Source organism: Caretta caretta, chromosome 1, assembly GCF_965140235.1.
Source record: "Caretta caretta isolate rCarCar2 chromosome 1, rCarCar1.hap1, whole genome shotgun sequence".
In the NCBI taxonomy this organism is placed as follows: domain Eukaryota; kingdom Metazoa; phylum Chordata; order Testudines; family Cheloniidae; genus Caretta; species Caretta caretta.
The window spans coordinates 155,853,043-155,880,702 of NC_134206.1; the positions used below are offsets into that span (position 1 = coordinate 155,853,043).

Here is a 27,660-nt window from a genome sequence, read left to right on the forward strand (position 1 = left end):
GGTCCATTGTCATCTTCCTATTTGTTTTTTCCCCCAGTCCCCACTTAAGCTAGATCAGTACATTCATACAGGAAAGTCTTAACCCAATTACACAATAACTTCCCCTCACTGAACAGATCACATACCATGTTCCTAAAATTGTCATCTCAACATTCTTAGATTATTAGGTATCAGTTCCTACAGTATTTATAGCAGTATTACATCTCAATATTCTTAGGTTATTACTTAGCAGCTCTACTTCTGTTACAATGCTTACAAAATAAATTGGACCAGGTTTTCAGTCTCTGTAAATTGTTATAGCTCCAGTGACTTCAATCAAGCTATGCTGGTTTGCACTATTTGAACATCTAGCCTACTGTATTTAATTTAAACTCAAATGTGGGCCCCTTTCCTTCTTAATGACTCTGCCTGTCCTGTGTGCTAGAAGCCTCTAATAGGATACATGAATTCATACCCTAAATCCATTTTGACACTGTAGATCCACGTTTCTTTGTCCCAGGTTTCATTATGTGTGCTTTAGGTAATGACAGTGCTTCTCCCATAAGCTTTCTTTGGTGTAGAAGTGTGTTCCTGAATAAGAAGCAGAATTACAAGCTTGTCAACTATCCTACATGCCATGGGCTAGTCCTGGATTTGGCCTTGCAATCCTGCTGAGCTACCTTTCTTCTATATGTAGGGCTTCTGAAATCTCAGATCAGAGCAACAGAAAGCAGATTAAGTTCTTAACATGCTGACTGCCATAGGTGCTAAATAAATAATGCCTCCCTTTCTCCAGTAGGACTGCTATTCCAGGGGCTGGAAGGCAAAACGATCAGAAGCTGCCTTCTTTCTCTGTCAGCTGTTCCCCTTCCTCCTCTTCCTTCTTCAGTGTATCATCGTTCTGTGTTGCACTATAGCAAAGATCCCACCCATCACTGGTTGTCTAATGTAACATTGGGTTCATCTACACTTGGAGCTGGGAGTGCGATTCCCAGCTCAAGGAGACGTACTTGCGCTAGCTCTGATCAAACTAGCATGCTAACTATAGAACGTAGCAGTGGCTGTGAGAGCAGCAAGATGGACTAGTTACCACGAGTACATACTAGGGGTCTCTGACAGGTATGTAATCGGGGTGGCTAGCCCCTCCTGACACTTGCACTGTGGTGATTACATTCTATTTTTAGTGCACAAGCTCAATGACTGCTAGTGCAGGTATGTCTCCTCCTTGTACCCCAAGCTGCAAGAGTAGACACATCAATCTCAGATATCCCCCTTTGTGGGAGGCACATAAACACTAGGACAGAACCTGACAGCATGGTCTATTTCTCTCTCCCTCCCACAAATTCCAGCCCTAAACTACTTGCTTTCTTCCCCTCGGATCTCCATTACTCTTTCTTCTTTCCCTTGAGATTTTGTGTGTTATCACATTCTCAGATGGCAACTACACTATCTCCCTTTTAATCCATTCTCAAGATCCATTTCTACTGTGATGCGTACAAGAAGTTAGCTACTTAATACTGAGTACATTAAGGGACATTCAAGGCTATATATATAATTGCTTGTATGTTTTATCCCTTTCCCTCCCGTTCATATGTTTCTTGGCTTCTTAAATTATAAACCCTTTAGGGTAGGGGTTGTGTCTTCATGGGTGGAAGCATGCCTAGCACATTCTAGATGCTACTGGAATCTAAACAACAACAATAGTACTTCCCAGAAAATGTAGAGTTAGTCAGCAGACTATTTGATACGTGGAATTATGGGCATGAAATTCCTTTATTGATCTGGAAAATATTTGCTATTTAAATTACCAGGTTAATTAATTGTAAGTTGTGGATTTGCTACCAAGTTCCACATTTGAACGGAAAGCACTCAGGGGCAAGATTTAAAACATTTCTATTTAACTATAATACAGTATCTCTCTGAGCTAAGGCTTGTCATAATTTGTTTAGCTGTGGTTAAACAGGGAGCTCCATTCCCAAGTGCTTGTCTCTGAGGTTCACATTCCAACTGTGCTGAGGTCAGAGAGGTGAATGGACAGATTGTTCAGGAAGCCCAAGCCAGCTTTAGACTTTGCTATGACAGTTTCAACCATTCATGCCCCACCACAGATTCACAGAGATTTTTTGTTCGGCAGTTTCCCACATGAGTCAGGAGGCTTTGCTCTAGGATACTGCTTAGAAACATTTAATTTAGAAGCAAGGAAATTTAGCTAGGAAGCAACTAAAGAGATTTAGAGTACTCCAAGACATTCTGTGAACTTCTATCTGGGGAAGGAATTTTTAAAGTGTATTATACTAATTGCACTTTTAAACGGGGCTTTGGAGTGGAGCCCGGAGCTGGAGCGCGGAGCAGCTCCGGAGCAGTGGAGCTGCAGGTTTTTGCCTGGAGCTGGAGCGGAGCCAGAGCACAGCTCCAAAGCTCTGCTTTTAAAGAACCATGCGCTTTCACTGGTAGATAGATACACAGTGGCTGCAAAGGAAATCTAAAAAATCCAAATCCAAACCCAAACCTACTATCTGTCTTTTCGCATTTTTTGTTCTCCCTTTTTCTATAGAAAGAACTCCACTTGTTACCATGTCAACCAACATGAATCAAAAGCTAGTTCATATTCTGAAACACTAAATATATTTGGTTTTGGCATGTAGATTTTGCTTAGCTATTAGGCTATCTCTCCAGCAAGACTGTTCTTTATTTATTGGCCCCCCCGCCCAGTAAGAGTGTTTTAGGAATGAGGGGGAAAGGGAGGACTTCTTCCTTCACAGATCTGGTTGACAGTGGGGGGGTTGTTGTTTTTTCTGTCTGATATGTTACTTTCATTGAAAGTCCCTCCATTTTCACTTTCATGTCAGTTGAACAGAAGCTTCTAGAAATCATAGCTGTTGGTACCTTGCTGTGGTGTTAAATGAAGCTCCTCTTACAAAATGTGCAGCCTATTGGTGTCTGTCTGCAGCATTCACAGTGATACACAAAATCAATGGGTAGATAAGGGATTTTTTTTTTTTTTTTTAAATTTTGGTTGTGCTGCATTCACTCAGCATTTTCAAAGCATATGAACTTCTGGCAAATGGCAGTCGTTTGCATGTAAAGCATGGTGTCTAATATAGAATGATTTCTTCCATGCAAAGGGTACGTCTATACTGCAGCTGGGAGCATGCTTTCCAGCTCAGGTACACAGACACACACTAGCTCTGCTCAAGCTAGCACATGAAAAATAGCGTTGTAGCTGGGGGTAACATGGGTGGCAGCTCAGGCTAACTGCCTGAATACAAACCCTCCCAGACGTTTTGGGTATATACTTCGGTAGCTAGCCTAAACCGCGGCCCAAACTGCCCTTAGGTACCTTTTAGTACAGTAGCTCAAGCAGAATTAGCACGTCCGTCAACATACACGGGGATGAAGGTGCAGCTGGCGAAGGTGTGAGCAAGTCTGTGTAGAGATTTGTGAACTGCAGAATCAGATCCAATAAGGGGAACGACAGACATTCTGAATCTGAATGTTCTTGTTCCTTATGCACGAGCACTTGGGAAGAAGGGCATGATGGCATAAGGAGCCACCGCTCCAGCCCAACCTGTGTGCATTGTGCAAGGCCCAAGGGCAGTCTCAGTCCCTGCATTCAGCGGAACACAGGGGCTGCTTCTTCTAGATACCACCGTGGTGCACATTGCCCCAAAGGAGGCGTGGGAAAAGAGAGAGGTTTCAAAACACACACACACCTCTGCCCTCCCTCCCCCAGCCCCCAGATCAGCAGAGAGGAGTAGGCTGTGCCATCCTCAAGGTGGGTGCAGCTGTGCACTTCCCTTGCACATCTTGAAGCTTAGGGTGGGATTGCATCTCCCTGAACTTTGCTTGGGGTGGGATGGCTCCGAAGTGCATCCTACCATGGACTAAATGCCACCGTTTAGCCCTGTGTGTGCACAGTGCAGCTCTAACAGAAGCCTTCTCTCCAAATTGCTTTTGCTAAGCACTGAGCTGTGGAGCATCAGATTGTTTTCTTTTGTTTGGTGTGAGGTAACTAAGTCAGGCAGGCAGCAGGATTAAAGTCTGTAGGAAAGTACTCAACACCCTAGGGAAAGAAAAATTAAATAAACTCTGTGGGTTAGTCAGGCAGCCTGGCTATTAGCATGGGAACCAAGCCAGGAGGTTATTTGCTTTTCAGTTAAGGAAACAGTAGTTCAAGGTAATCCACCCAGAACGTTACAACTCTCATAAAAATGAGATAATTTCAACCCTTGCTCACCGCAATGAACCCCTCTGTAAAGAACAAAGACGCCACTGATGCCCTGCTTGGGATGTGGCAACTTTTAAAAGCAGTTATATAAACTTTTGGGCCAATAACCACTTGGCCTGGATTTCCCCCTCCCCTGGAAACACCCATGCAAGAAGGTGGCATGGGGATGGAAGATGGTCAGAAACTACAGTGATGGGCACCAGGATAAGCATCTGCATAGATAGATCAATGATTTCCCCCTTGGAGCTTTCCTTGTATCAGTCCTTTGGGTTGAAGTAGCAGCTTCCCTGCCCCGCATGCTCCACAGATCTCCTGAGGTCTCCAGCAGGCCCAGGCTATCTGCATGGAGGTCCTGTGTCTACATGCTAGATTTGGGGACCTCTAATCTCAGCCCCATCATCTCCCTGGCAGTGTGGCTCCATTGGAGCCATGTAGTCAAGGACTTCCCCAGTTGCTGCTTCCTCCAGGATCCCACTCCTCCTGAAGTTGCCTTCCCTGGCACAGAAGAACTACACAGAAGTTAACACAGCCTCACGCTGTATTAATTGTCCACTGTTCTAATTCACTGGTTTGAGGGGAGTAAAAGGTGCATCCCGCTTGACTCTTCCCCCTTCTGTATGCAGCGCATCATTTCACCATCTACAGATCCCAGACTTCACTGAGGTCTCTCCACAGGGTCCAGGCCAGCCAGGAAGGTTATTGTGGTAGAAGTCACCAGCACCACACATACCCCACCACACCTCTACCTTCCTTTGTGGGGGACAAGGGAGTAATTCTGAGGGAAAGATTCAGCCCCTGTGGTTAGAATCGCTAGAGTTTAGCAGGTGAAAGGAAGTAAATCGGGGATCGGTCCTCGGTACGGTTTTGTTCAGTATCTTCATAAATGATCTGGAGGATGGTGTGGATTGCACCCTCAGCAAGTTTGCAGATGACACTAAACTGGGAGGAGAGGTAGATACGGTGGCAGGTAGGGATAGGATACAGAGGGCCCTAGACAAATTAGAGGATTGGGCCAAAAGAAATCTGATAAGGTTCAAGAAGGACAAGTGCAGAGTCCTGCACTTAGGACGGAAGAATCCCATTCACCACTACAGACTAGGGATCGAATGGCTAGGCAGCAGTTCTGCAGAAAAGGACCTGGGGGTTACAGTGGACGAGAAGCTGGATATGAGTCAACAGTGTGCCCTTGTTGCCAAGAAGGCCAATGGCATTTTGGGCTGTATAAATAGGGGCATTGCCAGCAGATCGAGGGACGTGATCGTTCCTCTCTATTCGAGATTGGTGAGGCCTCATCTGGAGTACTGTGTCCAGTTTTGGGCCCCAAACTACGAGAAGGATGTGGAAAAATTGGAAAGAGTCCAGCGGAGGGCAACAAAAATGATTAGGGGACTGGAACACATGACTTATGAGGAGAGGCTGAGGGAACTGGGATTGTTTAGTCTGCAGAAGAGAAGAATGAGGGGGGATTTGATAGCTGCTTTCAACTACCTGAAAGGGGGTTCCAAAGAGAATGGATCTAGACTGTTCTCAGTGGTAGCAGGTGACAGAACAAGGAGTAATGGTCTCAAGTTGCAGTGGGGGAGGTTTAGGTTGGATATTATGAAAAACTTTTTCACTAGGAGGGTGGTGAAGCACTGGAATGCGTTACCTAGGGAGGTGGTGGAATCTCCTTCCTTAGAAGTTTTTAAGGTCAGGCTTGACAAAGGCCTGGCTGGGATGATTTAGTTGGGGATTGGTCCTGCTTTGAGCAGGGGGTTGGACTAGATGACCTCCTGAGGTCCCTTCAACCCTCATATTTTATGATTCTATGAAATAAAGGGACCCCAGTGATCCTTTCTGCTACTTTCTTTAGAGAGCCAGTTTGTCACATCCAGGGTGGGGCATGAAAGAGCCTGGAAGCATTCCTTCTGTGCCAGAGCTCTGGCTAGGTGTTAGTTGTGCTGGTGCAGCTGGTCCTCCCTGCTCAGGCTTTCAGTGCTGTAGGTCAGCAGAAGAAATTTAGTCTTCAGAGCCGCGGATCGAACACCTCATCCAAGGCCTAATCCTCAGTCCACCAATGTCAATAGAAATTTTGTCACTGACTTTTTAGGGCCCAGGATTTGGCCCTCCAAATACCATTAAAATTCCAGTCAGTTACTGAAAGCTGTTACGTACCAAGCCAGTGCTATTGCCTCAGTTTAGCAAAAGAAAATAAATAAAAGCACAATAATTTCAATGTTTGGATTGTAAGCTCTTTTGTTCTGTGTTTATATAGTAACTAGCACAATGGGGTCCTGGTCTGAGACTGGGGCTCCTAGGCGCTATACTGCAATACCAATAATAGTAAATAAAAGAAGAAATGAGTGTCAGAAGTAATGCTAAACGTTTCTAAACTTGCTCCGAGTAGGCTTAGATTACATGGTGGTTAAAATATTGGCAGCCGGTCTGCACTAGCAGGGGAGCTGAACTGGGGCTAGTGCAGCAGTGGGAAATGTGCAGGAGAACACTAGTGTAGACGCAGCCAGTATGGCTAGAGAGCGTGCAGATTCTGTCTGTCACATTCGGAGTTCCAACTGCAGTAAATCAGAGAAGAGTTTTTGGAGTATCTGAGCATTTTGCTGCCTAAATCAGTTTAATCAATAGCTAACATTGGCAGAGCTGCTTTGGAAGAAGGCCTACAGAGTTACTGTCAGCTGTTATTATCTGGCTCTTGCTGTGGGCACTGATAAAGGAGTGCCTTGGTTTGAATAAGGGAGGGGAGGGATGGGAGGGATTTATTTTGAACCTACAGTCACAAAAATGACTCTGCCACTTTTTTAAAAAAAAATAAACACTTTCTGGGATTGAGTAAAATAGGCTTAAAATGTGAGGTGGTGTGTGTTAGCTAGTCCATTCCCAATGGAAGTTCAGTATCCCTATTGCCAGTTTGTGTGAAGAAGGGTCTTTATTACACAATAAAAAGAAACTGAGCTTCTTTGAAAGAGAAAGTACCTCCTTCTTGTATCTATCTTGGCTTTCTGTAGCTAAGAGTTGGGTGAGGCTTGTTCCATCTTCTATTCATGCAGGAGATAGAGCTGTGGGAAGTTTTCATATTGTCATTCATTCTGAAGGGAGAGTTTATTTCTGCCCATTCCCTCAATGTCACCTGTGCATTGCAACACCTGGCTTTGTAGCCTCAGTAATAATTAATCTTTAAGGCAATGAGATGGTGAACTTAGACCTTGCCCTTTGCCTTTCAGTGGCATTCGCTTTGTTTTATGATGAGAGAGAGTGTGTGCTGATATTTCAGATGCATCTAGAGTCCTGATTAATAATAGTTAAGCTCCACAAATACAGAATATGATTTTTTTTTAAACAAAGCAGTAAGAAAGATTTTTAAAAACCAAATAATTTGCTCCTTCCTATAGCATTTATCCCTTATGAATAGTATCAGTTTACCAAGCTAGGACTTCTGCTGTACTAGCCAGTACATCATGATTCAGCATCCATCCAGTCGTATCTGCTCCACCCTACAGCACCGTTTGTTCTCTTCCAAATTCCACTTCAGAGCTGCTGCCCAAAGCGAAGGAGGAAGCAGTTTGTCTTGATCTGAATAACTACCTTGCAGCTGGTTCATGGGAGCGTTCGTTCTGTTCTAGTAGCAGCAAGTGCACGTACTGCAGCCACATTGGAGGGATGTGGAGAAGAGATTATGGGCAGCAATTCCCACCCCACCCTCTCCTAAAAAAGATGGGGGAGAAACTTTGGCCCCGATGGTTGAGAGTGGCTACAAAAGAACTCTGAGCTAAACAAGTACCCAGTACCCAGAGGGAGTACCCTGTTTCAAGTGCTCAACATAATTTGAAAAAAAAAAAAACAACCCGTAAGGACTTTGGGAGCCTAAGCAGCACTGAGAGTGGGAGGAGGTGACAGTGGCTCAAGGCATTATACCTAGCTGGGCCACAAGCTGGCACTGTACCTCCTAGATCTGCTGTGAGAGCACGTTCGCTACCAGCTCTTGCTACAGTTGGGACAAAGGTATAGCCCACATTCCCCATCCCATCCCAGAGCAGCCCTTTGGCCTCAGGTCATTGTGTGGAGATAGAAGGATCATGGCTACATCTTACTGAGGGATCAAATACTACTGGCTATGCCAGGCGACGCCACCCACCCTCCCGCCGCAGTACTATACCTGCCTCCTGTGTCCCCTCATCTCTGCACATCTGCATTAGAACATCCATAATTTGACCCTAAATCTTGAGGTTTGCCTTCTTTACTAGTCTCACCAACTCGGGTGGTGAAATGCCCTGGTGTAGGGTTTTGGTGTTAGGATCTCTGTAGAAAGCCAGTCAGAAGAGAATTAATAGGGCGCGCGCGCACATACAGCACAAAGTCAATGGGAATTTTGACATTGATTTCAAGAGGAGCAGGTTCAGAATGATTTGGTGAGGAAACTATGGTGACTGTTGATCCAGCTCCTCATTCAGATAAGAGCTGTCAAGAGAACTAGCTGCTCAAATGTGTGTCGTTGGATTGCTTTCCTTTTAATGATTTCCCAAGGTCATCGGAAGTAGTCTGTATAGCTGCAGCAGTTTCCTGGCAGATCCATTTTTGTATGTATTCATAACGAGAATTATTTTCTGAAGCCAAAAACATCTGGAGGGTTTTTTTAATTGGTTTGTTTTTAGTATAGAATTTTTTAGATGCTAGTGTTGTCTCAGGATGCGTCATATCACAAAGGAATGTGGCCAAATTTCTAAGCCTAGTGACTGATGATCAGTGACTGCAGTCAAAGATATTCAGGTAGTTCTGATGCTTATTGAGAGTTTATCCAAATTTTTCGTTGCTTATTCAGTGTGAGCCACCAAATTGTCTCAGTTTCAGCCATCAGTAACAGGCTTAGCAGCAAGAAATACTTAACATTTAGAACTTGTCTTCCTGAGGAGTTATTCCAGAATAGCTATTTCCTGTGTGTGAATATTTTGTGCATTAAGATATTCTTATTCTGGAATAAGAGCATCCGTACATGGAGTTAATCAGAAATCACTAATCTATTTTAAAGTCACACCCCACCTTATTCCAGATTATTTTTATGTGTATACAAGCCCTCAGACATGGCTGAAATCTGCTCTATTATCTAAAACCAGATGCTACAAAAACTGAATTTTTGGATCCTATTAAGACAACTTGGTTTTCTTAACAGTTTGTCACCTGGCCTACTTGTTGATCAGCATTTCTCACAGCAGAAATTTACCCAGGGTTCATTTACAAAGACTTTTTGGATTGAAAGTTAATTATAATATTGCTTTGGTAACTGCAATTTCTGTTTAATTTGTGCTGCCGTGAAGCCTTGATCCGTTTTCTGTTGTATCTCAGTTGGTTACCTTTATTTGTGCATTTCAGGGGAAGTCCTACCCATTCCAGGGTGCATTCCCTCCCATATGGAATCCCATAATTTACCTGGATTATAACAATCTGTGGAGGACAATGAATGAAATGGGGAAAGAGGTATGATGTAAATGCGGACTGCATATAAATCTATCATGAGATTATACCATCAGTCTTGGTGTCACAGGGAATAGGCTTTTTTATATGAAGGTTCAGAAAAACCCTTTCAGAATTCCAATATGGAGTGTCAGACAACAACCACAAACACTGAACGATATCAGGGCACATGCACTGAAAGGGTAGAAGTGATTTTTATGGCTAAAGATTGGAGGCTAAAATGTGCTATTTTACTAAAGGACTTTTAAAAATGTCAAACCCTGGACCATGGAAGACTAGACTGTGTTTAGACAATCTACCTTTTATAAAGGATATAGCTGCAGGGCCCCAGGAAAAGCACTGTATGTCACAGAGGTAAGATTCCTGCCTTGCTTGGGGAGAATAGCAATACGTTACTAATCCAGACCAGTAGGGGAGTATTACCTCCTGTGGTGGCGCAGCTGTGCTGTCCAGTGTATTGGGAAAGAGGCAAAGTCAAGATTCTGCCAACGTGCTCAAGGATGGGGCAAAGCAGTGGATGTGCTTAGCACTTGCTTACCTCTGCTGTAGGTCCAGAAAGGACAGCATAGGAGTTGCAGGGGTGCTTACTGTTATGATGATATTGATGTTTGTGGGCAGCTCCGTAAGATGGACTAGAGGCTAGTTCAGAGTGACATTATTTTTAAAACCAAAATTTGTAAATGCTTCAGAAATGGAACTTTTAACATTCTTGACCATCCACTGTGCAAAAAAATCCCTGCAGAGGATTTCAAACTTTCAGGTATCTGTCAACTGTTCCATAACCTTTCTACTGAACTGAAGGCCAATCTGGCAAAGACTCACACACCTCAATAACTTCACTCACACAAGGACAAGTTACTCATATGTGTAAGGTTTTGCATTATGATGTACCTACACTACATGCTTTCTCCCAGAAATCTCTGATAATACCTTTCTTTCGACAAGACTCAAATAAACAGTAGTGCATTCCTGTGTTGAGACTTGTAGGCAGCAGATCAGCATTAAATGTGTAGTTCAGTTTTACAGTGTGAATAAAAGGCCAGATTCTGCCCTCGGTTTTACTCTGGGTTTGCATGAGTGTATCTATTGATGAAACAGAGAGAATCCAGATTTACACCAGTGTACCAGTAGGTGGGAGCAAATTTGACCCACTATATTAGCAGGCCTGGGGCTGCAAACTAAATATGACTAGGTAGTAATATACTATGCACTAAGTTTAATATTTTGCCTTCATTTGTAGATCCCTGCTGATGCACCCTGGGCAGCCCCACATGCTGCAGAATGGGACAAAATGACAATGAAAGAGCTCACCGACAAAATTTGCTGGACCAAGTAGATAACATTTTATTCACTTTAAGATCCTCTAGCTTCCTTGGCACGTTATATGATGGGTTGTAAAGTGCACTTACTGAGGTCTTCATCACGCTCTTATTGACTTCAAGTGGGTCAGGTCAGACTTCAATTTTGCAGATGATGCAAAGGGAAAAGGGATTGTAGTGACTTAGGAGGAGAGAGTTAAAAATATAGAATGAGCCTGACAAATTAGATGTTTCTGAAATCACTGAAATGAGATTCAATAAGGACAGAGGCAAGGTGGCTAATGTATGAAGAATAATTGAATGCTCCAGCAAAGAATAGAAGATAATTGGGTAGACAGTAGGAAGAGGGAAGGTTGTAAAGGTATAGTGGATGATGAATTGAATGCATTAACAGTGCTGTGCTGTCACAAAGGCAGCAAATGTGATACTAGATTGTCTCAACAGAAGTACCCATGTAAAACGAGTTAAGTGTTTCTTTTTGCTCAGCATTAGTGAGGCCACAACTAGAGTAGTTTTTGGTGGTGCAGTGTATAAAAAATTGACTAATTAGAGCAAGCCCAAACATCATAAATAAATAAAAATGATATATGGGTTTTACAGCAGTTGGTCTATGAGGGCAGGTAAAGAGAGTTGAACATGCAAGGAGCTGAGCGCCTCAACTCCCAGTGTTCAGCACCTGGCAGCACCAGGGTCTTAGATTGTAAGCTTTTGTGGGAATGGGCATTGTCTTTTCCTTGTCTGTAAAGTGCCATGCACTTTCAGGTGCTATCTGAATAAAACACCACTGCCTGGATGTGGAGTCAGCAGCTCCAGTTGTGGTCTGCTCTTCCTTCCTCATTTCATAGCATCCGCCCTATAATGAGGCAAACAGAACCAGGTAGACTGTATTAAACCTATCCCACTTTGCTGTGCCATTCCCTTACACTGTACTGGAATAGCTTCCACCTCTATACTTAGTACAATACCTTTTATTTAGGCAGGTCAGCACTGTTTGCCTTTTCTTTCTTACTAGTTTTTAGCACTATATCAAAGATTTCAGACTACTTTCTCCCTCAAGGTATTGTGCTTCTCTGAATCCTTCTCCTGCTCTGAGGCTTACAGAATATGGCCACTAGGTTTCTGTCCTGATCGTTATTGCATGATATTTTCCATACAATTAATTTTATAAGCCACTTGTCTACCCATGCCTGTAGTCCAGTGGTTATCAACCTGGAGCCCAGTCAGCACACAGCTGTGGCCTGTGTAACATGCTCAGGGCCATACAGGTAGCATATATACAGGTGTGGATGCGGCCCACATAACACATAGAGAGCTGCTTATGTAGCCCACGATGGTAATAGGTTGAGAATCACTGTTGTAGTCTATAAAAGTAATTGTGAGCAGTCCTTTCTACACCCAATGGACTTTCTTCTAAGTCAGTAACTCACAGATGTATAAGCAGTACTAGATTTATAATAAGCTGTATGCTACAGTGCTTCTGTGCAATGTGAACAAAACTGATTCTATTGCTGATTCTTGTAATTTTAATGAGGATGTTGAGCTGAGATATGTTCAAAAACTCAAAACTCTCTCTGCTTTATTCCCTTCAAACCAATCAAAGTTTCTGAGCCACTGCTCAGAATGGTAGTATTATAAGTAGGAAACTCATCTTTCTGCATGCTGGGTACTTTCAGAGCCACACCAATAACTTGCAAAGGCAAGTAAAGCGCATGCCTAAGTAAATTAAATCTACCCTCAGAGCCAAAGTAAGAAAGGGCTGTAAAAGTTCACAAGTTACATATTCCATCAGAGATAGCTTGCTAAGTTGGTTACCTCAGCAGATGAATAGAGATTCTCTCTGTTAATGAAACTTTATCTGGAAGCACTTTGACTGTCTTTCATAAATGATCTAACTTAGTATGCTAATTAACAAATCACAAGTGAAATATAGGTGAATACTCTGGGCCTAATTCTCTGGTGGTGTAACACTGTTGTGTTGAGTGGAGTTACACCAGCAGGGAATTTGGCCCTCTGTATATATATTTACTATGATTGCTGTCGTTGCTGTACATTGTAGTACTTAAATTTGACGAGGCAATAAAATGTATTGCAGTGACATGTGGGAGAGTAAGGAGTGGCCTTGGAAATGTACTCCTTAAGCTACCAGGGATGTATCAAACCGCGGGAGTGGTCTACTTGATGAGCTCCCCATGGAGGAGAAAGGCAGAAGACCTCCACTAACTGGCTATCAAATGCATCTCCTGTTGAGAAAATATTTGTTTTGTGGCAGTAGTGGCAACTGGGAAACTAGTTAAGAAGCAGGGTAAATAAGAATGGGTAAATGATAGGGAGCTTCTTATAAACATATTCAAATAGTCCTTTCTACAGGCCAAAAAAATTGAATTGAGCAAAAATGATCTGTGCGCTTTCGGGAAATAACCTTGTTCAAAGATAATAAGGAAAAACTAATAATAGCCAACAGCAAAGTAATATTTATTATTGCTTAGTGACTAATTGAATTTAAGTTCAATGGTTAACAACAACAAAAACCTGTTTTGAACCAAAACAGAATTGTTATGGTTTTTCTCACCAAAACAAAAAAACAGACATTTTGTTCAGGTGCAGTGAAATATTTTAAATATTGTTTTGAAATCATATTTCATTTTGAAAGTGTAGTTTCAAAACAAAATGTCAAAACCAAAACATTTTGATATTGCCAAAAAAAAAAATAAAACTTCCCCAGTTTTTTTCAGCTGAAACTATTTAAGTTCAACCTGAATTTGTGATTTTGTTTCAGGGCCCTGAAAAATGCATTTTTGGTGAATGTACTAATTATCCAAAAACTTTTACCCAGCTCTAATATCTACTTCCTAACCCCGTTGTCTTTGCTTTTGTTTTGCATACAGAACTGCCAGAGAGTTTGCTACTCTCTTTGTGAATATCAATGTCACCTCTGAGCCACATGAGGTCTCTGCTCTCTGGTTCCTGTGGTACGTGAAGCTGTGTGGGGGGACAACCAGGATATTTTCCGTAACCAATGGGGGGCAGGTACAGAATGTCATAAATGTTTCCTTTCTTGAGATCATAATGAACAAGTGTGGTGGTCCTTTTCCATTGCACAAACTTAACAAGTTCTCTGCAGTTAATGAAAAGATGAATAATCAATCAATAATTTACACAGTGCAAGAGTTCAATATGTGTTTGAAAGTGTCAAATTATCATCTATGGGAGCTCTGTACAACGTGGCATCTAATCAGTCTAGGCCTCAAGTTAAAGCAGGACAATTTATTTAACTTCCCTCCCCACATCCCTTCAACATAGGTTTTTTTGCTGCTGTTGTAATAGCTGCCATTTTGGTTTCCATGGCCACTTATTATTGAATGTATGAGTGTCCTTCAAGCATACAAAGCAAGTGTAGTTCAAACTAAATATAAGTGTAGTAAAAAGTGTACTTGGATAACTTGATGAGTTAACTCAAAACAACTCTTGAAAATCTGGCCTTGTTTGTGCGCTCTGTGTACTTGAAAATCTGACCCTGATCTTCTCGTGTGTTAACAGAATTTATGATAGACTCTACTCTGAAGATGATTTCTTGGTGGGGTTTTTTTTTTCCAGGAGCGGAAGTTTGTTGGGGGTTCTGGTCAGATTACAGAAAAGATAATGGAACTCCTCAAAGGCAGAGTTAAACTGGAGAAGCCTGTAGTTTGCATTGATCAGTCAGGTGATAGTGTCATCGTGGAGACTCTAAACCATGAGATATATGAGGTAATTCAATAAAAATAATAGTAATTTGCATTTAGAGTGTGTGTGTGTGAGGGGAAATGTCCACTGCAGCTCTTAGCCAAATGTAATCAGCACCACACATTTGTGTGTCTCTGCTTCTCAGACTCCCCTGAAAGTCTTTGAAATCTGCTTTACTGATTTATTTATGACTGGGTCTCATATTAATGTATTGTTAGTTGGCTCCTGACATTAGTCTACCTTCTATCTGCTTTGTTATATTGTGTCATTTTATATTATAGTGCCACAAAGGTCATCTTAAATAAAGGAAAATAATATTTAGGTTCATATCTAAGATTGAAGGTGTGTGTGTGATATATCAATTCCTTGTGTTTCAGGGCAGTTATGTGATTAGTGCCATCCCCCCAGGCCTGACTACAAAGATCCATTTCAACCCAGAACTACCGTCGGAGAGAAACCAGTTAATTCAGCGTCTTCCTATGGGTTCTGTCATTAAATGCATGGTGTACTATAAAGAGGCCTTCTGGAAGAAGATGGGTATGTGGGTATCAACTCCAGGGAAAAATGAAGAACTTGGGAGTTTAGTGTTACACTAATTTTAAAGCCACGGTTTTATCATCTTTAAGTGTTGGAGAATGGGCAAAAAAAAAAAGTTTCCAGAACTGTGTGTGAGGATGCTTCATTTCCAATATCAGAACAGCCACCGTTGCATTAAACAGGTGGATTTTTTTTATGTTATGAGGATTTATATCTCTTCAACCAGCCACCAAGTCATTCCACTGTTGTCCACTACAGGGTTTCTTGCACCTGCCTCTGAAGCATCTGATTACTATCAGAGGCGAGATACTAGACTGGGAGGACCAGGGGTCCGATCCACTATGGCAATTCCTATGTTATGTCCTACCCCTGCTGTTTCTACCCTACTTCTGTGTAATCCCCTTTGAGAGTTCCACAAGGAGTACAAGATTGAGTTTCCACTGAGGAGGCTTGCCAAGAATAGGGTTCTGGTGTTGTTTTGGGCAAGCTACTTGAGGAACAAATAAAATATATTTCTACTAAGTCTGAATTTTTTTTTCAGTTTCTGTTATTTGATAAGAGTAAGTCTCCATAACTTTCTGTGAGTCACAAATAAATTCATGCAAAGCAACAAAATCCCCATTTAAAAACAAATTGGGATGTGTATGTACACGCAGTTTGGGAAACTGTACTGACAGGGAGAGAGAGAATGCTAGAAGGAGGTTCCAGATTTCTTGGTATTATCAGTGAATGAAGAACAGCTCTACATTTACTTTTTATGGAATTTTTTTCATTACTACCAGTGAATAACACCCAGCAGTTATTATATGTTTCCTTTCTCCTGTCAGATTACTGTGGCTGCATGCTTATTGAGGACGAAGAAGCTCCAATTTCAATAACCTTAGATGATTCCAAACCTGATGGATCTGTGCCTGCCATTATAGGGTAAGGAGCCCCTAGTCCATATTCCTAGATTTTTGGATGCTTTTTAAAGGACTTACGGAGGGGATTGGAAAGCATGCAAATCACTATAGGTGATATTCATACATTGTAAGGATGCATGGAAGGCACACTGGGCCAACTGCAGTCTTTGGGCATCCTCTTGTGTGGGATAAAGTAGTTATGCAGCCCCTTCAAGCCTCTGGATTCCTTGGAGAGAGGCTTTTCACCAGCTGTGAGGAGGCTGGTGGGAAGGGAGGTACATTGTCCAATGTGCCTATTCCTATGGTTGAAGTTAAGCACACATTTAAGGGTTTTGCTGAATTGGGTCCATAGATATTAAACCTCTCTTACTCAAATTTACCAAGCATCTTGCTCTGGCTATACTGGGCCTTCTCTTTTGGCCATGCTGAATACTGAAAATGCAGTTGACAGAAGCCATTGTTTGTCTTGAATCTGCAATGCATTGAAGAGAGATGAAGGACTGTTCCTCACAGCATCTTGTAATTCGGTTGAAGCACAGCTGCTCAGTGACAGATTTGGAATTCTGGAGAAACTGCCAAGTATTTAGCATTTTATTTTGGAAGGAGAGCTGGAAAATGTGTAACAGCACTTAGTGGCTTTTGAAAAGAGTGAATTAAGTGAATATAAATTAAAGAAAAGTTTACTAAATGTTTCCATTTTAAATCCAATGCGAACCTTCCAAACAAGCTGAAAAAACACTTGTGTATATATACCAAATAATTGCATGTACAGTACCATACAGAGAGAGCCTAACACTCCTATTGAATTGTGTAACGTTATGGACACACAGTTCTAAAATGTCCTTGTTCTGAACACCATGAAACCCCCTAACATTCCTCTCAAGTTACTGTCAACAACAGGAATGTAAATATTTTTTCTTGCTACTAAAATCAATGTCGGAATCATCTCTTTGCTAATATGCACAACTTTATGAAGGATTCCAGGAGCCAAATTCATCTGAGGTCAATGGAATTATTCCAGGAATCAATTTGACTCTAGCTGAAAACATCTTAGAGCAATTACTGTTAGGAATGTGACTAGCCTTCTAAACTGCTTGTCATAAAATATATGTTGTGTATACTGTAGCCTCACTCTCCTGCAATTGCCCTGCAGCTGACCTAATCATGGATCTTTTAATAAAAGTGTTATTGGCCTTGTAGGAGGGGCAGCTACCTGGGAATTTAGAGGGACAAGAAAACTAGAGCCCAGTTCAAGGAAACTCAGGTCTTGATCTTAGCCAATTCGGATTTAGATCTCGATATGGAAAGAGAGGCTGCACGTCTTGTATTGGTTGATTATCTCCTCACACTGGAGGAAGATCAGGGTGTTGCCTAATTCCGTTCCCACTGAAGTCAATGGGCATTGCACCGCTCACTTCAGTGAGAGGAGAATTAGGCCAATGCTGAGCAATTTTGAACATTCCACCATAGGGGTGTCTATTGATTCTTCCAGAACTGTGAGCTCTCTTTGATACCAGTTACCACAGGGTACTATTGACCCCTGTGCAGATCCTAGCAGGGGTAGATGGAGTTGCTTTCAAAGGACTCGGCCCCTTTCTGAGATCTCCCCCAGACTCTCCCTTGTCAGTAGTCCATGCCTCCGTCACCTTCACCTTGAATTGCTGTACTATGCTGTACCTGGGGCTACACCTTCAACCCATTAGGAAGCTTCAGCTAGCACAGCACGTGGTAATCAGTTTTGTTAGCTTCCTGCAAGTAGCACTTTACTCCTGCGCTCTGTGATCTCTGTACAAGCTGATCATTTCTGGATATAATGCAAGAAGCTATTGAATATGGATAAATGTATTCTGTGATGATTAAGCTATTTATCTGGTAAAAGAATGAGACTTACCAGGAGTGTGTTTGCCTCACTCATTGTAAAGTCTTTTAAACCAAAGACTTTATACGTGTGCTTTGTAAATCAGCCTGTGTATTGACACTGCACAATACTTATGTCCTCTTGTCTTTAGTTTTATCCTTACAAGAAAGGCCTATAGACTTGCACGGGTCAGCAAAGAAGAGAGGTAAGAACTTACAAATTTCAAAGAGTTGTTCTTTAGGATGCTTCACCAAGTAATTTTATATACCCATAGAGCAACTACAGATAATAGTATTTCCTAAACGCCAAGGGCCAAACTCAGCTTGCGTAAGCAGGCACAGCACCCAGGGAATCCATTTTAAGGATATTTTAAAGGGTCCACATGCTATCTGCTTTTTCATGTTATCACTAGCACATTGTCTTTCATAGATAGTCCTGGGGCACTGTTTTGGTCTGCGACAACTGCTGGTTACTGCAAAGATTCCAAAATGCTTGCTTCCTTCCTGACCATTTTCACATAGTTGGTCCATTAATGACATGAAGGGAGTGCTGAGGTACATAACCTTCGGTGTCCTTCCCCTAAGGGCCAGACAAAAATATTCTGACATTTATTATTATTTACATACATGTATAAACATCCGTGTCTACAACAGTACTATTTCCACAACCATGTATGAAAAAAGAGTCCAGTTTGAAGCTTATTTTGTTATTCATAATAAATAAAATACCATTGAGCATTTTACAGGTCGAAATTTGCTCTCAGCTACCCTGTTGTAAATCTGGAGTGATTCCATTGACTTCATTGGAGCTATTCCAGACTTATACCAGTGAATCTGAGTATAATTTGACCCTGCATCCTCAGATAACTGTACAAACATTCATTTATTGGCACTCAGTCCAACATGAGCCTCCCAAATGTGATATCAGGATTTAGCACTTAGGCATCAGCGTTTGAAAATTTGGCCTAAGAGTATGAACTTGGAATCTGTTGCATGTGCAAAAATAACTTTACCGTGTATTGAAACAGATTTTAATGTTAAGAACAGCAGCAAAGAATGAGGTTCTTTCACTTGTTTTCTGATCGCTGTTTATATTTGTGTTTAGGAAGAGAAAAATCTGTGAGCTGTATGCCAAAGTGATGGGCTCAGAAGAGGCTTTACATGTGAGAAACCATGGCCTGTTCTTTCATTTACATTGTAGTAGTGCTACTTGTTTCTTCCGAATGGTGAAGCAAGGACAACATTTACATTTTAGTTCTCAAAAGCAATGCAGGTTACGCTATATGATACCCGCTTCCCCAGCTGCTGGTGAACCCCAAACACTAGCAGGAGTCAAGAACTCTGACTCTATACCAGAAAAGAGGATAAGAATTGTCAAAGTCATCTATATTATATGGGAGATCAGTTCTCCATAGAAGTACAAACCTGCTCATTTTGTGCTGTTGGATAGTATTAACAGCATGCAGTGTGAGTCCTGCATCAGCATTGTAAAAAAAAATTCTAGTTTTGTTTCCTAAAAGCCGAACATTTACTTATTTTATTTCCAATATCCTAGCCAAGGGCTTGTTCTTTCTTTCACGTCTTGTTAACTGTTACAGCCAGTGCATTATGAAGAAAAGAACTGGAGTGAAGAACAGTATTCAGGGGGATGTTATACAGCCTACTTCCCACCAGGCATCATGTCTCAATATGGAAGGTAAACAAGATAACATTGTGCTTTTTTTTTTTAAGTAACTTCTTTGTAATTGTTACAATATTCTTTCTATACAAAACACATTGAACATACAGCATAGGGTGAAATCCTGGCCCCACTGAAGTCAACGTGAGTTTTGCTGTTGACTGCAGTGGAACCAGGATTTCACCCATAATCTTCAGTGAAACAGAACACACTGGCTAATGGACCTATGTCAGCAATACAAGACCTCTTCCCACTAGGTCACTGACCATTTTTGCTGCTTAAAATGTTTAATATGTTCCTTCAGTGCTTTCTAGAAGAGTGATGTTGTGACCACTGAAGTCAATGGGAGAGTTGCCATTAACTCAATACCGGCAAGGTCAGGCTCAGGCAGAGCTAATTCAGTTAGTCACAGGGAAGGAACAAATAAGTAAAATTCTTATAACGTAAACCCAAACCCACAAACAATGACATACAGTTCTTACATCTAACTAGGAGCATAGGAAAATTGCTTTGTTCATATGGCCCACTTCAGCTACTAGTGATCAGAAGTCTAGTTCTATTACTGAAGTACTTGCGGTGAACATGATACTCCTTCCTGCACACAATGGGAACAACTCAACCCATACGTCCTTGGCAGGGGCACACTATGGCCCTTTTAAGATTTTTCTCAAGCTGGCTGCCAGTCATCTGGGGAATATCCTGTCCATGTTTCAGGATGCTGGGGATTCCCTGAACATGTGGGTGCTATATTTTATTAGCCTGAGTGCCATGGAGTGATGGGTGAGGTTTATGGCTTTGCCCAGAGGCCGAGCTAGTTTCTGGCAGCTGTTTAAAGTCTAACCCAGTGTTTTCTCTGTGACCAGTAGAGACTCTCCCTCTATGAAAAGGAAGTGAAATTCCTGTGGCTGTGTGGACCAGGAAGCTTATGGAGTTTGTGCAGCTAGCATCTGAACTAGAGCAGCGCAGGGTCCTAAAGGGGGAGATGCAGCTTTCTCTTCTGCACACAGAACTAGAGCAGCGCAGGGTCCTAAAGGGGGAGATGCAGCTTTCTCTTCTACACACAGAAGCATTTCTCTCTCTTCCCCTTTAGCATGCAGCCATACAAATGGGCAAGTTCTGCTGAATCTCAAAATATAAGAGCAACCCATCCCTGCAAAGGCATCCTTCGTATCCAGTTGTAATGGAAGAATAAAAGCAAAGCGGCCATACAGGGGAAATAAATCCATTTAACCACAGTGCATTTCTGGTGCCTCTTAGGATTGTTCCCTATCCAAGCACTAAAATGAGACATCTTCTGAGAGATCAGTTTGTGTCTTGGATTTTCTCTGATTTTCTGTGTCTTGACTAAAGTTAACATGTTGTAAATAGGAGCAGGTAAGATGCTAACCGAAGGGAAAACCTAATGTATTTCTTTCCCTTTCCATACCAGCCCTTTAGGAATTCTTGAGAAACTTAACAGGCTCTAGTGTCAAGGGCAATAATTGCTTTTAAAATGATCGTCAGCCTTCCGTTAGTGGTCTTTGACATTTTACATTTGTTTTAAAGGATCATTCGCCAGCCCGTCGGCAAGATCTACTTTGCGGGCACAGAGACTGCTACCCAATGGAGTGGGTACATGGAGGGGGCTGTGCAGGCAGGAGAGAGAGCAGCAAGAGAGGTACGGATAGCCACTTTTCCTTGATCATGGCTATTGAAGACCAAAAGAGGCCAGATGTTTCATGGAGATTTTGATCTTTGTTTCTGACATGGAGTATGTCTGCATTTGGAGCTGGAGCTGGGGCTGTGATTCCCAGCCAGAGGAGACATATCCATACTAGCCGTCATGGGGCTAATCACTAAAACTAGAATGTAGCTGTCCTCGCATGAGTGACAGGGCCACCCCAAGTAGGTGCCGGTCAGAGACTCTAGGTACGTACTCAGGGCTAGCAGCCCCTCCCACCACTCCCATTGTTGCAGCTACATTTGATTTTTAGCCTACTCCCTCACTGAGCGCTACCACAAGTGGGTCTCCTTGAGTTGGGAATCATATGCCCCGCTCAAAGTGTAGACATACTCTGGGTTCATTAGCTACTGTAACTGTACTAATGAAAGAGGGCTCCTAGAATGAACAGTGGCAAGATTCCAAAACACCACGAGCCAAAGTTTAACTATATTCTGTATATTATTAAACCCTTTGAGGCATTACAAGTTAAAGTCTCAGACAAATCTGAATGTTATCAAATTCATCACTGAAATATTAAATCCAAGCCAGTGCAATGTATCCTGTGCCTAAAAATAAACACCTCAAGCCCAGTTCTGCCCTCAGATCTACCCATGCAACTTCCCTCAGAGTCCATTATTTGTTTTAGCTCATTATGTATTTCTTGCACTAGCTTTTATTTCCAGTTATAGACCCTTAAAATCTGACCTTTCTATGACAAGTGGTCACTCCCTTCTGCTTCTCTCTGACAGAGAGCATGTAGCTGAGGTCTGTCGATCCATCATAGGCAACGAAGAGTCTGTTTCAAAAAAAATAAAAAGAGCAAACAAATAGCACATACAGGGCTTGCTTCTCAGTCAGACTGGGGATGTCTGCACAGCAGCTGGGAGGCTTGCTCCAAGCCCAGACAGACGGACTCGTGCTCACGCCGCTTGAGCTGGCATGCTAACAGTAGCAGTGTGGACACTGCAGCATGGGTGGCAGCACAGACTAGCCATTCGAGTCCCCAGTCCGCCTGACCTCCTGGGTCTGGGCTCAGCTAGAGAGCCCAGGCCACCATCCCTGTCGCACTGTCCTCACTGCTTTTTTAGTGTGATAGCTAGAGCAGAGCTAGCATGAGTCTGTCTCCCCGGACTGGAAGGCTGGCTTTCAGCAGCAGTGTGGATGTACCCAGGATAAAAGGACCTGCAAGTGGGCACAGACTATATTTTACCCCCGCCACTGTTCCTTTACTCTGGCAGAGCAGTGTAAAGGAGGCTTAGTGGGACTGAGAATCGGGTCCAGGGCTTCCATTTGATACGATAGTCTATTATTTTAATAATCATAAGTGTTTCAGATCACCCCTCCTTCTCTTTCCCTCTACACACCACAACAGTGGTAGCTACAGAGACATTTACCTATTTGTGCTGCAGACATTTTATGCCCTTGCAAACCTCTGCCCTTGTTACAGCACTATGGTTTTTTGTTGTTTTAGAAACACTGATTTTTATACTCCCCAAAAAGCCAAGGGATAACTCCACAATTGAACCTTCAGAGGCACAAATTTACACCTCTGTCCCTGTGATTGGCAATCCAACCAGCATCACTGCCAGTAGATGTTCAATCTCATGAGTGACACAAGGTTAAACTTACTTTAATATTTCTCAGGTTGGGTAATAGACTGTCAGGTAACCTTTTCGCCTGTGCCTAGTGGGATGAAACCTATGACAACGGTCTCAAATGGGAAAGCTGCACAAGTTGCTCTGACTTTTAGCTTATGGAAAAAAAAAGTTTTTCATTTTCTTCATTACTTAATATATTACCAGCCTATGATTATTAAATAAAACATGAATGTTCATGTGGTGTCATTATTTTTCTTCCAGATATTGTTCAATATGGGAAAGATCTCAAAGGGTGAAATCTGGATGCCTGAACCAGAGTCAGAGGCAAGCTTTATATCCTGTGCATTGATAGAGCAATAGCTAAACCCAGTGTTCTGGTTGCTAGCCCTAGCTAAGTTCTTATAGCGATGGGGCCAATTGAGTGCTTCGGATCACCTAACATTATGAATGAATTCATCTTCCCAGCACCCCTGTGAGGGAGGGAAATATTGTTTGTTATTTTGCAGATGGGGAACTAAGGCCCAGAGAGAATGATTTCATTGCTCAGGGTACTACTGGGAGTCTTGGAATAGCCAGGAAATGAACCTGATTCTGCTGACTCCCAGTCTAGGTCCTTAACCACAAGGCCACCCTTCTTGCCTAACCTGTTGTCTGATTTATATCCGTGGTTCTCAGCCTTTTCCATATTGTGACCAAGTTACAACAGGAGGTGTTTTGGGACCCCCTCCTGCCCCCCATTTAGTTAAAAAGAAAGAGAAGCCTATGATTTATATAATACATTCGTGAGCTCTGTACTCTCCCTCTCATGGCAGAGGTGACCCTGCACTAATACTGAATGTTTCCTCCTCCAGGATGTCCCAGCCCGGCCAATCACTACTACCTTTTGGGAGAGAAACTTGCCATCTGTACCAGGACTGCTGAAGCTCGTTGGATTTTCCACTTTCTTCACTTCAGTGGCTGCCATTGGGCTGTTTGCCTACAAAAAGGGGCTGCAAGCTCAAAACTAAAGTGTGTCCATGGGAAATTGCACACTTGCTGTTTTCCCCTTCCCAATCCAAGGGTTATCTTTGGAGAGGAGTCACACGGAAGGCTGGAAAGGGCAAGAGACCTTCTTTAGGTGTTCAAAAGAACGTCTACATTAACACACCAAAACCATTCAAATCAGTGTCAGTTCAACAACAAAAAGATCTATTGTGGTAAAAGAAGTAGCATTTCTAGTTTCCTTCTACATTAATTTGGCTTGATTGACAGCATAAAATCAATTGCATATATTTCCTAATATCTGGAGGGGACAATCCAGAGCAGAAACTTTGCAAAGGGCAAGATGCCCTTGGATAATATATTTTCTTCCATTTGCTGTTTTGTTTTTTTTTAAAGTAAAATTAATATATATCTTTGTTTCTAAATCCATCTCTGTGCAGAGGTTGAGTAGGTTAGAGGGCTCTTCTGTAAAATCCCTGCTGCACATAAGACTGACAAGCCAATTGACTTACAATAGCAACAATTAATTAAAAACATATTTGGGTAATTATTACATAGAGATATAGAACTTAGCCATGAGCTGAATGAAGATAATTAGCATTCTACTCCCACCCCCCAGTTCAATACAGCCAGAAAAAGAATACAGATGAACTTTTTGACTGTATGTTATTGAACAAATGGCCACACTTGTCTAACAGTGGAGATCTGTATCTCAGTTGTCCATTTGCTATGGATTATGTGGACACATTATGGATCTGTTACCTTCTGTCCTATACACCTGTAATGCTGCTTGGCCTACTATTAAAATTGACAGAAGTGAATTAGCGAAGTTATAGACCAACTGACCTAGGATACTAAAGACATTATTTTCACAGTGTCAGCAGTTTCCTGGCTCCCTATTAATTTGCTGTTTCCCTTCACATATAATCTGTACTGCCTTCTTACTTTCAGGGGAAATACATGTGGGGCTGGAATTACTGCCTTGTAAATGCCAGTAATTGGATGCTTCTGGCCATCCCACTGTTGTACAGGAGACATTTATTGCTACATTCCAACAATGCTTCATGCACTTGGAACTTTAGAGTGTTTGTTTTCCAAATAAACACTTTTCAGCGTGTTAATTTAGAGTACAAACAGAATGATTTAATAGTGCTTAAGGCCTGATCCTGACATCACGGAAGCCACTTATATCCAGGGGAGCAGATGCAGGCCCTGAATGAACATTAATCTGCACCTCTTGGAAAAACTGAATCAAGGCTGTCGTCTTCTACACTAGGATGCCTAAAACCACTCTACTGCTTTCTGCAGTTCTCTTATGCTAAACGATGAGCTCAGAGAAGCCGGAGTGTGTCTACCGATTAAATTAATGTGGTGTTTACAACTTGTTTTCTGCAGGTGCTGGGCTATAGTTGGTGTGGTATGTTCTCCAAAAGTATTAACCAAATAATCACTGTTATTAACTGAAATGGAATATATACATTTCAAAATGTGCCATTGTTATGAACTGCTTTTAAGAATGTGGATATTGTATGTAAGTCCAGGAATTCCATTGTAATTCAACAGTTGTGAAATGTGCCTTTCAATAGTCCTCAAATCTTGATAAAAGGATCCATTTTGTAAAGCTTTCTTCAGATTCTTTCACTTGCATCTTTTTTGTGAGTTTGCCCAGTGTTCTACTTATTTTAGACTTTGCCATCTGCACCTGTGTTAAAGCTCGTGATACATCACATACAATAAAACTGAAACACATCCAATGGATCTTAATCACCAGACACAGAAAGAGAAGTCTTCTCAACCCATGTGACCTCTCTCCTAACCCCTCCCTTTACTCACCCTCTGTGCCTTAGAGAACACTTGAATGCAGGTCCTTCTGGAGTAAACTCAGTGTAGGCTCTGGTGAACCAAGACAGGATGCTACTTCCAAAGCAAAGGACTTTTCACTGAGACAGCTTGTCACCAGTCCGCTTCCAATAAAAACTGGGCACGGTTAGTGCCAGCACTCAGATGATCACAACTACCACAGTCAGAAAGGTACAGTAACTGCTCACTTAAAGTCATCCCAGTTAACATTGTTTCATTGTTATGCTGCTGATCAATTAGGGAACATGCTCGTTTAAAGTTGCGCAATGCTCCCTTATAATGTCGTTTGGCAGCCACCTGCTTTGTCCACTGCTTGCAGGAAGAGCAGCCCGGTGGAGCTAGCTGGTGGGGGCTTGGAACCAGGGTGGGCCCGCGGCCCCCCATCAGCTCCCCTAAGTTCCCTGTGCGGCAACCGCCCAGCAGGCTATCAATTGCTGGGCAGTTCAGCTGTCCCTCCCCACACTGCCGTGTGCTGCTCCTGCCCTCTGCCTTGGAGCTGCTCCCGGGAGCCTCCTGCTTGCTGTGCATGGGGGGGAGGGAGGAGGCTAATGTCAGAGTGTCCCCCTACTCCTGCACCCCACTTACCCCATTTCCATTGAGTGTGGCGGGGGGGGCAGGGAAATGGACAGGACAGGGCTCAGGACAGAGGGAGCTTCTGGCAGCAGTTTCTGTCTCAACTTGCTGATCTACTTAGAGTGTACTTAGAGTGGGGTCAGCGTACTGAAAGGGGCAATGCGCGTCTCTCTCTCTCTCACACACACACACTCTGTGTCTCTCTGCCATGTTGTCTCCCCTCCCTCCATTCGTGCTGCCTTGTAGAGTGTGAGGCTACGTTAACAACAACGTGTTAACCCTTGAGGGCTCAGATGATTGCTAGGTCATCATTTAGCAGTTAGGCATCCCCTGGGAAATATCCCACCCTCTGACTTCACCACCTCAACTAAGCCTCACAAACATCGTCACTGTGTACCAGTATTAAATTGTTTGTTTAAAAAAGAAGAGAGAGAGAGAGAGTGCGTGTTTGTGAAAAATTTCCTTGGAACTTAACCTCCCCACCCCCCTTTTACATTACTTCTTATGGGGAGATTGGATTCGCTTAACATGGTTTCACTTAAAGTCGCATTTTTCAGGACCATAACTATAACTTTAAGCGAGGAGTTACTGTACTTCAACCAGTAGAGAGCTCCAAACTATTTACATCTTCACTCAAAGCCACTGCATGAGAATCATCCAGGCTGCACCATTATTTATAAAATAATCTGGAGAGTTTTCAACTTCCTTACCCATTTGGTACGTGCACACATTCTCTCTTGAATTTAATTGTTGGGAAAGGACATAATAATACCAGCAGGGAAGCCCTTGGAAATGTTGGATTTTTAATATACTCAAAAAAGAACTGGAGAAGTTCATGGTGGATAGGTCCATCAGTGGCTATTAGCCAGGATGGGCAGGGATGGTGTCCCTAGCATCTGTTTGCCAGAAGCTGGGAATGAGCGACAGGAGATGGATCACTTGATGATCACCTGTTCATTCCCTCTGGGGCACCTGGCACTGTCGGAAGACAGGATACTGGGCTAGATGGACGTTTGGTCTGACCCAGTATGGCCCTTCTTATGTTCTCAGTGGCAGCGCCAAACTTTGTTGAAAGAGAGTTTGTGGCAGACTCCCTGCAGAAAGTAGTTTAAAATGGAGCATTTGGGAATTCAGTTCTGCTTAGTTTGACAAAGGAAGAACAGCAGCTACCCATGTTTTTTGCCAGACAAATGGCCACCCCTTTAAGTCTTCTTTACACCACTCCAGCAGTGGCCAGCTGAGGATTCCCATGCACGGGGGAAT

At 42.5% G+C, this 27,660-nt stretch overlaps 1 protein-coding gene across 2 annotated transcripts in view; it reads left to right on the plus strand.

The window, feature by feature from the left end:
- The window catches only part of LOC125642893 (amine oxidase [flavin-containing] A), a 38,327-nt gene extending 12,737 nt beyond the window's left edge, over positions 1-25,590 (plus strand). For both annotated transcript variants that reach the window (XM_075132321.1, XM_048864815.2), the window contains exons 4-15: positions 9,569-9,673; positions 10,911-11,002; positions 13,875-14,016; positions 14,584-14,733; positions 15,087-15,246; positions 16,074-16,170; positions 18,158-18,211; positions 19,111-19,168; positions 19,604-19,701; positions 21,229-21,340; positions 23,245-23,307; positions 23,835-25,590. In XM_075132321.1, the coding sequence (XP_074988422.1) occupies positions 9,569-9,673; positions 10,911-11,002; positions 13,875-14,016; positions 14,584-14,733; positions 15,087-15,246; positions 16,074-16,170; positions 18,158-18,211; positions 19,111-19,168; positions 19,604-19,701; positions 21,229-21,340; positions 23,245-23,307; positions 23,835-23,990 (1,287 nt within the window). In that variant the 3' untranslated portion in view covers positions 23,991-25,590. The remainder of the gene's footprint in view (positions 1-9,568; positions 9,674-10,910; positions 11,003-13,874; positions 14,017-14,583; positions 14,734-15,086; positions 15,247-16,073; positions 16,171-18,157; positions 18,212-19,110; positions 19,169-19,603; positions 19,702-21,228; positions 21,341-23,244; positions 23,308-23,834) is intronic.
- Positions 25,591-27,660: the final 2,070 nt, after the last annotated feature.